Source organism: Nicotiana tabacum, chromosome 15 (genome assembly GCF_000715075.1).
Source record: "Nicotiana tabacum cultivar K326 chromosome 15, ASM71507v2, whole genome shotgun sequence".
In the NCBI taxonomy this organism is placed as follows: domain Eukaryota; kingdom Viridiplantae; phylum Streptophyta; class Magnoliopsida; order Solanales; family Solanaceae; genus Nicotiana; species Nicotiana tabacum.
Window position 1 is genome coordinate 52,454,331 of NC_134094.1, and position 10,799 is coordinate 52,465,129.

The window sequence follows — 10,799 nt, forward strand, 5'->3', positions numbered from 1 at the left end:
GCTCGTCCTCGAGCAACCTAGCACTTTGCTACCCCAACAACACCACACAAGACATCATATAATGGAGGAACATTTAGCAATTAAAACGCTACACCTGATAGCATCGTAGGAAGCTCGAATCTATTCAAGGACAAGGATGAAGCTTTGGAATCTCAAAGAGGGCCTTTAACAAGATGTCAAGCTAAAGAGTTGCAAAACAAGGTCATTAGACTTCAAGTACAAATAAAGAAGTTGTTAATTAGGAGAAAGAGCTCAAGGATAAAGGATATGAATTGGCTAGGAATTACAATTGTTTTATGGCCCAAATTTATGTCCAAGAAGAGGAGGATTGGATCCCAAGAGACATCCTTTGAAGAAGGTCCTGGTCAGTCCTCTTTTGGACCAATTTGGCACCTAAAATATGTCCAATCTTACAACCCATGAAGTCCTATATAAAGCCACATTTTTATAACATAAAAAGGACTTACTTAATGTCCAAAAATGGTATATAAGCGTGCTAGATGTTGAGTGCAAGTTGGTGCCATGTTGCTTCAAATTTCCTTCAAGATTTTCATGATTTCTAAGATTTTCAAGATTCTATCCAAGATTGGTTTGGGACTTATTTCCATATATTTTGGGACTATATTTATTGTTTTCCTAGTTAGTTAAAGTTATGTTTTTCTTTTCCTAAGATTATTGGAATTACTTTCCAAGAATGACTTGGTTTTTGCTTCCTAGTATTTTTATTTTCATAAGGTAGTTGGACTTGTTGTCCAAAGTTGTTTAAGACTTTATTTTCTTATTTTTTTTAGCCTTCCTTAATTTTGTGACCCCTCCTACCTATAAAGGGGGTTTCTTCTTTGTTTTTAGACTTAAATTATTATAAACTATTATCAATAAAAATTGTGAGATTTTTCTTGCACTCTTGTGTGTGGCTACTCTTGGATTCACTACTAGAAATTGGAGCTATGGCAACGCTTTTTATTGCTATGGATTAGTAACCGTTGCAATAGATGGTGTATTGTTACGGTTTTAACCGTTACAAAAAATTATTGGAACTACCGGGACACTTAGCAACCGAACCGTTCCGATAGAGGTATCTATGGTAACGGTTATATCTATTGTTACGGTCATTAATTCCCTCCTTATTTTTCACCCAAATTTTCTATACCCGCTAAAATTAAAGGGGCCCACAATCTGATTTTCAATTTTTATTTTTTAGCTTTTATATCTAATAAAATACTAAACCCCTAATTTTAGTTTTTATATCGGAAATAACGAGGAGATACAAAGGCGATTTCGGACTCGATCTCCTCCAGGCAATTTCGGACTCGATCCAAGCTCATCCATCAACAGTTTCTCCAAATCTGAAAATCGTTAATTGGAAGGCTTAATTTCGGACTCCAGGCTCAACAACAGAGGCGGCGTGCTAATTAATCCTTTAGAGTTTCTTCAAATCTGAAAATCGGTAAACAACTCTCTCCTTTCGAGTTTTGATTTCTAATTTCTTGTTCTTTGTTGCAATTAAGTATGCATAATGGCCATCGCAAATCTAATTTGATATCTTAACTCGTGTGGGTGTTGAAGGCTTAATTTTTAGCAGTTTTTTTAATTTGTTTTTGTTTAAATTTCTGGGTTGTGTTTTTGTTTAAATTTTGGTGTTTCTGTAAGTTTCCTTCACATTATTTTGATAGTGAATGAAAAGGGCTTGTTGTTTAAATGGATGATATAAGCCGCGTGCAACTGAAAATGATTAGAACTTGTGTTCGTTGAAATCAAGCTGTCGAAGAGATGGAGTTGGTTACAGTGAGTTTATGCAAGCAGTGTCATCCATTTGTTAATTGGAAGTCATCCACATTCTTAAAGGCCTCTGAAAAATGGCACTTCTTTCTAAAGGGACTGAGAATAGTCATTCTCCCCGTGAGGTATTGCATTTCGTCAATAGAGACAGATAGTTTCATCTCGGGGAGAATTTGGATTGTTTATTCTCTTGATTAGCCTTACATCTCTCTGTAATTAGCTAATAACTCATTAAGATCCTTAAGCTGATCTCTTAGCTTTCCTTATTAACACCTGATCATTAAGCTATGGTCCCTTAGTAAATTGATCATCTTTCTCCTCCGACTTGGTTTCGCTGAGCTCTCCTGATATATGATCCTAAAATCCAAATAAAACTATATGAGTTGAGTTGCTGGTCAAATTGCTAGTCAATCCACATGATGGCAAGAAGAGAAATAGTGAGCAGTAACAAGTAAACAACTTTTTCTTAAAATGGTGAACAAGACAAGACAGAGAAGCTGATTCTTTCTCCAATTTCTTTAGTAGTAACAACTATACCTAATATAAGGGAAGCATAACTGAAAGGGATATGCCCATAGATTACACAAAGCAGACTTAGAAACATGTAGAAAAATAGGAAGTGGACTCATCAAGCTACTCTCTTAAGAAAAGAGAAAAAGTTCAAACTGGAAAATTACAGAGAACAACAGAAACATTTTAACAGTAGGCCGGCACTGCTTTGTTTCTTTCTTCATGGGTATCTCTCTATTTGTGTAAGTCCTACTTTACATATGTGTATAAAAAAGGTGAAAAGTTTCAGTTGCAATCTTGATATTTGTATCTCTAGTATTTTTTAGATGTAATAAATACATATGGGTTTGTTCCATATATGTGTTAATTACATGCTTTATACATGTATAATGCCATCAGTTTTCTCATACTATCATATTCTTGCGACTAAACTGCACAATGTAGCTAGTTGTAGGGAGGTGTGCTAGGATGAAATAGGTGTGTGCGACGTCTCTTATTGGTTACATTAGTTGATTATTTGTTCTGCTAGACATTTTAAACATCTTTTGAGGTGTAATATCTTATTCTAATAGAAGTTCCCTGAAAAGCAATTATATGTCATCAATTTTTTCCTAACACTTTGTATCGTGATTAATCCAGGCAGCTGTGACTTCAGCTGAGCTTTACTATTGGAGTGCTAAATTATCTGGAAATTACTTCGGCCCATTTGCTTCTTGGATTACTGGGACTAGGGGTGAGCAATGACTTGTTAGTCTCAAATTTTGGTCATATTCTTGTGTTCATTAACATTGTTTTTGGTTGTGCAAGAATCCTTGTTGATATTTGTTGATACCTGCAGCAATTCAGCCATTGTCTGATGACTCTGCTACTCTTCTTTTTGACTGATTCATTCATCTCTTTTTGTCATATCATTTCTGCCATCTTGGAAAATCCCATTTGGCATTTTGATTTAAAATATTATCATGTTGCTCTCACAAATAATATTGACATACCTTTCACTTACTATAAGCTTACTGCAGCCCATGTATTTTCATTAATTGCTTTGAACTCTTCTTCTCTGCCCTGTTTTCCTCTATATTCTTGGTCTTCTCCTTGTTTCACACTTACTGATTCACTCACTGAAAGTGACAATCAGTAGAGAGATGGAATAGGGGTATAAATAAAAGTGAGAACAGTTGTAAATGTAATGTGATTTATAAGCAGATCCCTGTGAATTCTTGAATCATTTGTCGAAAATTTATAGTGTCAGTTGTTAGAACAGTTGTTGGCGCCCGCCTCGATGCCTTGCTTCGTTTCTTTGGATTTTTTCCCACATTAGGCTGATGAACAATGCTTGATTTTATTGGTATTGAATTATAGTTTGGAACTTGAGTATTAGTACCCAAAATCGCATGATTAGTAGCACTTGTTGATGAGGAATTTAAGTTTCCAAAGTTGTTAAAATTGTTATCGGATCCCAATGATTTAGGCCAGAGAAGATCATTATTGTAAAGAGAATTTGCTGAATCTTGGAAATTGGAGTTGAAATTTTGTGAGTCATGAGGAGGATCAAAGAGAGTGGGTTGGTGAGAAAGAAATTGTGGGAGTGGATTTGATGAGATTGAACCAAAATGAGCTGAAGAATTCAAGAAAGTTGAGATTGAGCCCCCATGTGAATCATACTCTTCATCACCACCACCACTTGAAGATTGCACACTGCCACTATTTCCAGAATCCATCACTCCTATTAGGAACAAAAAAAAAGGAAAGAGATAGTGATAGTTGAGAAGTTTGGAGAAAGAGGGATTCTGTCATTTTTCAATAAACTTGTGTTCTTGGAGGCGTTCTAAATATATATATGTGCTTAAACTGATTTTTGCTCGTTTGGGTGTCATATAATTGTGTCTTTTTTCAATAAAGTTGTGATCTTGGAGGTGTTCCAAAAATATATATGTGTGCTTAAACTGATTATTGATTGTTCAGTTGGTGGTCATTTACGAAAATTACCACAACTTCCAAATGCTGAAAACGTGCAAATATAGTGAAATCATAAACTGTTGCATGCTCAATTGAGGTGTCCTGTGCTTCAAATTGCCCACGGATGTCACAGAAGTCTATCACTTGGAGTAGAAATCTTACTCTCATGATTTTACTTTCTAGGGTGGAGTTATATCAGTTTTGTGTGTGTATATTTGTGCTTAAACTGATTTTTGATTGTTTGGATGTCATATAATTGTGTATTTTTCAGTAAACCTGTAATCTTGGAGGTGTTGTAAATGTTTGGAAATATTACTCTGTTGATTTTAGCTTCTGGGATGGAGTTATATCAGAGGGGTGTGTGTGTATGTGCATTAACTGATCTTATGGTTATTTGGGCGTGGAAATATTGTGTCCTTTTCAATAAAGCTTGAAGGTGTTTGTAAATGTTTAGGAATCTTACTCTGTTGATTTCAGCTTCTGGGATGAAGTTATATTAGATTGTTTGTGTGTGTATATACAATATAAAGCTGTGATCTTTCTAATACTTTTCTCAGGGATAATGACTTTATTTATACTCTTTTGTAGGTGGAGTAGATGAAGAAATGGAAGACGGAGGCAGTGATGAAGATACTTAAGAGAATTTTGAATTGTTGATTGTTGTAGATGCATGTGGCGGTTTCTAGGAATGTTTGTTATCAAAACATTTTAAAACTTTTAACTCTTGAAATATCAAATGTATGTACTTGGTAACATTTTATCTATGGATTTATTATTAGCTTGTTGGACAATTTGGATTATGAATAGTTTTATTTTATTATTTATATAAATTTTAGTGTTTTATAGTTTATTGTATATATATATGTAAATCTTTATTTACAACAGGGGGCAATATGTTCAATTCAATTAAACTGCTACAATAGCTAACATAACAGTTTCCATAGGACATGCAAATCGTTCCAAAATAATCTAAAAACCGTTGCAATAGGTAGTTCAACCGTTGCAATATCTTAAAGAAATCGTTGCCATTTCTATAATAACCGTAACGGTTTAATAGATATAGTTACGATTAATGACCGTTGCATTTAACGTTATGGTAACGGAAATTAACCGTTGCAGTAGATAAGAATAATCGTTCCAGCAGGAAGAGCGAAAACCGTTGCGATAGACTATACTATAGCAACGGTTATCTGAACCGTTCCAAAACCCGTTCCATAAGCTCTATAGGCACGCCAGCTTGTGGAACGGGCGCTGAACCGTTGCAATACATCTATGGCAACAGTTTACCTATCTGTTGCAACGGTTTTCCATGCGTAGCCATAGGTAAATTTTCCAGTAGTGATTTATTCTTCAACCTTCAAGACTTAACTTAAGGCGGTAAGATGAATTCTTAGAAATCATAGATCACTTCTAGGTATTCAAGAAAGGTGATAAGTTTAGGCTTATTGTTCTTGTTATTCTAAAGGGTCGGGTTTCACAATTTATCTCTTGTTTTTAATTCTCTATCAAAGGCGATTAGTTCTTCGTTAGCTAATTGTTGTTTTTAGGATTCAACTTCAAGAATAGACTTCTTAAATTCAAGAAACTCTATCTTGAATTCAATCTATCTTTAATTTCCTGTCTTCTTTTTTTTCTCTACTTTGTTTTAGCTTCCACACGTTTCTTGATTTTCTTTAGTAATATTTGAATCCCCTATCGTATTGTTATCAACACCTATGACCATGGTTGATACCGACAATTAAGCCATTGCAAATGCATTCAAGCAATTCCTAACTTTCACATTCCAAAATATAATTGAACAATTCAAAACACTCAAAAAATATGCCACCCAACATCAAAGACCGACTCGTTGTCAATAAGCACTTTCGACTTGCACACTCACCCAAATAAGAGAAGTTTAATAATGTTAGCTATCCGTCATGGAATCACGTACCCTCTCCAAAGAGCAAGAGACTATGTAGTCCACACATTCAAATATAAGTCAAAGATACATTCAAATGTAAGTCAAGGACATTATGAACAAAAATCAATCGCTCACTCTCACAAGAAAATCCATGTGCATCTGGAGGTCATACCATAGGCTTGCCCGTAGTGTATGTCTCTACTAATCTAAGCTTTCAAAGTCTGAGATCAATTAGGTCTTTATGGGTTATAATGTATGCTAAGGGGTAGGTATGATAAATTCTTGGGTATAGTGACTAACCCTCCTAAGCACTTCAATCACTACACTTAACTTTCAAATACACTCTTTATGGCTTAATTAAGCACTGCACGAAACAATATACAATTTGTCCATTCTTTATTAAGCATAACTATACATTCACTAGCCCGGATTAAGAGTAATAGGAGGTATATCTCTCTCTCTCTCTCTCTCTCTCTATATATATATATATATATATATATATATCTTTTTGGCCTTTCTATAGTTCCACTCAAAAGCTACCCCACTCTCACCTTACTTTCTTAGCAACTTAAGTGTTTACGGAAGTAAAGGTTCAAAAAAATTTAATTAAGAACAAAATGGGAATCCACTTGTAATGTGGGTGCCAAAGAAAAGGCTTATAGGCTCAAATAGGTTATCTAAGGATAATTTTATTTATGGTGGCATACTAGCTCAATGGACAATCAAAGAAATGCCTACATCATCTCCTAGACTCACAAAGCTCACTTAATTTGCTTCAACTAACGCATAGGGCAAGTTCTAGACTAACACAGGATAGCACAGATTACAATCAAGACCTCACATCACACAATGCACATGACCCCAGTCGGGATGATTCTATTACAACTCTCGAGTTAAAGCCAGTAATCACATAGTTAAGAAATATTAAGCAATAAGCACTACATGAACAATGAGTTAAGAAACTGAGAGAAGGTGTTAAAGACAGGCTATTCAATCTTTTTACGGCATCAAATTTCATCAAAACATGCCGTGATGGTAATTTGTATGATAAGGCATATCTATGCTAGCATCAAACAGGTCAAAAGGCACATAGGAGCACTCAAGTTTTCTTCTCTCGATTTACTATAAATAAAAATATACGGTTCAAGTTACATACCTTGAAAAAGAACTGATGCCCAAAGAAAAACCAAGGGGGTTATTATCTACCTACGACTATCTAAAAATAAAGTATTTATTTGGATTTTTTCAGTGGATCTTAATCCCTCAAGAAAGCTATCCACGAGATCCATTGTCGGAAAAAGTCTAATTTTTTTTATCCTTAAATATTTTTTCTTCAGTTAAACTAACACAAATAAAATATCAAAATTACCCAGACAATCTCCTCCCCCTACACTTAAAATTGTGCATCGTCCTCAATGCACACCACAAATGATAAGAGGATAAAAAACTCGTTGGAAGGCCAAAGGCTGAAGCATTAGCCGTTCATGGGGTACTCAGACTTCTCCCAAACATAGTCCTTTATACAGGTACCTTACACTTAGTTCCACCCATCTAGCTTACTTTTATTTCCTTCCAATGGCTTAACGTCCCATGCTCCTAGAAAATAAAAAAATGGCACTAGCAAAAATAACACAAGAAGAAAAACTAATTTAGAAAAAAAAAAGCAATAAAATTGGGTTGCCTGCCAATAAGCGCCTAATTTAACGTTGCGGCACGACGTGAATTACTTTTTGCCTCAACTTCGAACTTATAAATTTGGATCCTAAGTTTTGATTCTGCTCTATGATCATGCTCTTGGGGAGATACAGATGGTTGCGAGCCAAATATTAAATGATTCTTTATGCACTTTTTGGCTTTCAGCTGAGGAGTGTCACCTTGCCTAGATGTCTTCGAGAACTTCAGAATATAAGGCTCATCTACCTTTTCCCTTGACTCCTTTGTATGCTAATAAGGATCCATTCCCATTTCACCATCAGAACACAAGGTAGAAAAGTGTTTGAAATGAGGCATGACATGCTCAAATACATGAACAGCAAGACGTCCAACATCCTTGATGAGTGGTGATTTTACCATTTATTTTAGTCTCTTTTCTTTAGTTTTTGCATCCGTTAATTTTAATATGAGGTTGTTTATAGTGTGTATTGCTAGTTTTTCAGGTAAATGATGCCATGAAGAGAGTTGAATTCAATTGAAGTTGAATTGAGCAAAAAAGAGTAAAAAAAGTGCAAATTCCTTCAGTGATTCCTCATCTGCGGAACACTGTGCGCTTATGTGAACTCGCATCTGCGAGTGGAAGGCCGCATCTGTGGAAATCTCAATCTCCAGCTGGGATCGCATCTGCGGTCGATAATCCGCATTTGCAGAATCGTTTCCGCAGCGACATGTTCCGCATCTGCGGAGAAGGAGACTCCCCACAGGTTTCGCAGCTGCGTATGAAAGTCCGCTTTTGTGGAGTTGCACCTGCGATGGCTTATTTCGCAGGTGCGGCCAATGGGCATCAAACATGGGCAACTTGGGCATTTCACATTATCTCCATTCCAAACCCACAAATACATGACCTAGATTATTGGAAACAGATCTTTGGCACATCTTTGGCCAGTATCTGCACATCTTTAACATCTCTTGAGAGAGAACACAAGTTTTGGAGCTAGGGTTCTTGAACACACACTTGGGTCTTGATGATTTGAAGCTTTTGGTTGAGAATTTCTTACCCATTTATGTTCCTTTCTCCATTTCCTTGCTTTATATTAAATATCTAAGTGTGCAGTATCTTTTTCAATACTTAAATCTTGTTTATGGGAATATTCATATTTAAAGAGTATATTAAATATCTTGTTGTGCTTATGTATTAAACGATTTTTATTTATTAAGAAGTGAATTATTGTTTTTTTAATTATTCTTATTCTTTAATGTTTTCAAAGGGATCAGCTAACCCTAGGACTCGCCCATTCATTTCGAATTAATTTTGGGAAAGATAATTTGAGATTGGGAAAGATTAATAAACAAGAACTTGAGGCATTAACCCTCACTTTATAGATTCTATCTAGGGATAGGATTGAACTACTTGTAGCCATATTCGGGTGTGCTTAATCTCTTAATTGTTTTAGGAATAATTGAATTAGGAAGTCTTGTTAGTCTTCGGAAGAAGCTAATGTAGAATTATTACCCGAGGCTAATTAACATAAACTCGCTCATATTTGTAAAATCGTAAAATACATTGGATCGTTACTTAAGTGTAACTCCCATTGCATCCATGCTTGTAACCATTGATTATTTTACTTTCTTTCTAGGTTAGTTTATATTTTCGCATTTAGACATAAATATTTTCTCAAAACCCTTTTAAGTATTTGTTCAGCATAATAATTGATAATTCTCTTACACGCCTAATCGCCTATATATTATTCTCTGTGGGATTCGACCCCGACTCATAGTTCGGTATATTATATTGCATGCAATCGTGTCCATTTACTTTTCAGTAGTGGATTTGAACGTCATCAAAATTCTTTTTAAAAAAAACAAAAAGTATAAAGTAAAAATAAAAATAAAAATATATGAAATCTTGAGAAAATTAGAGAGGTACTTGAAGGTAGTTCTATGTTGGTAACTAGATGTCAATAAGGACTATGTGGTTTACAAAGAAGCAAAGTGCAAAAAGAAAAGATAAATGTGAGTAGCGTTCAAGGAGGGTGTAGTCACTTGTATCCCAAATGCTTATCCTACCCTTCCCTAAGCCTATATTACAAGCTTAAAAAGTCCTTATGGGATCTCCAATCGAATGTTCTTGAATAGGCGGCGAATTAAAATAAGGGCAAGCTTATGGCATGATATTTTGTAACACTTGAAATTCTTTGTTGAGAGTAAGTGTCTTTGTGCATTTGTCCCTTGTGTTGTTATTGTAAATATGGTAATTTTGGGACTTTCATTCTTGTGAGGGTACATGGATTATTATGGATTGGTGACATTGATAGATTCCGAATTGAGTAAATTAAGCATATGTAGTAGACTAGTGCTTTTGAGTCACTTCTTGAGGCTTGGTTGTTGTCACTTGAATACTTTGAAACACCATTGCATTCTTTAGATTGTTTTAAATTAGGGAGTTATTTGTTTGAGATTCACATACTTGACCCTAATTATTAGTACCAACCAAAGCCATAAGTGTTATGCTTAATTGGAAAATATGATTTGGAAATGATAGCGATGCTAATTGTGCTTTAAATAGTAGAGCCTCATTGAATTTATGGTTTTGATTTGTTTGAGGACAAGCAAAAGCTTAAAGTTGGGGGTGTTGATGAGTGGTGATTTTACCATTTATTTTAGTCTCTTTTCTTTTGGTTTTGCCTTTGTTAATTATAATATGAGGTTGTTTATGGTATGTATTGCTAGATTTTCAGGTAAATGATGCCACGAAGAGTGTTGAATTCAATTGAAGTGGAATTGTGCAAAAAAGAGTAAAAAAAGTGCAAATTCCTTCAGAGTTTCCGCATCTGCGGAACACTGTATGCTTATGCGACCTCGCATCTGCGAGTGAAAGGTCGCATCTGTGGAAATGTCAATCTCCAGCTGGGATTGCATCTGCGGTCGATAATCTACATTTGCAGAATCGCTTCTGCGGTGACATGTTCCGCATCTACGGAGAAGGAGACTCCCCACT

At 35.3% G+C, this 10,799-nt stretch overlaps 1 protein-coding gene and 1 long non-coding RNA gene across 2 annotated transcripts; one reads left to right on the plus strand and one right to left on the minus strand.

Annotated features, from left to right (window-relative positions):
• Positions 1–1,230: 1,230 nt before the first annotated feature.
• On the plus strand, positions 1,231–5,090 carry LOC107774165 (uncharacterized). Its single transcript, XR_001645443.2, has 3 exons — positions 1,231–1,447; positions 2,929–3,022; positions 4,834–5,090. It is a non-coding gene; the product is annotated as an uncharacterized LOC107774165 (long non-coding RNA).
• LOC107774164 (uncharacterized) lies at positions 3,043–4,827 on the minus strand. The gene has a single exon (XM_016593643.2). It carries the CDS (start codon positions 4,005–4,007, stop codon positions 3,483–3,485), a length of 525 nt encoding a protein of 174 aa, XP_016449129.1. The 5' UTR covers positions 4,008–4,827; the 3' UTR covers positions 3,043–3,482.
• Positions 5,091–10,799: the final 5,709 nt, after the last annotated feature.

Coding starts and splice junctions, on each gene's coding strand:
- LOC107774164 (XM_016593643.2), bottom strand. CDS start 4,007: ATGGATTCTGGAAATAGTGGCAGTGTGCAATCTTCAAGTGGTGGTGGT.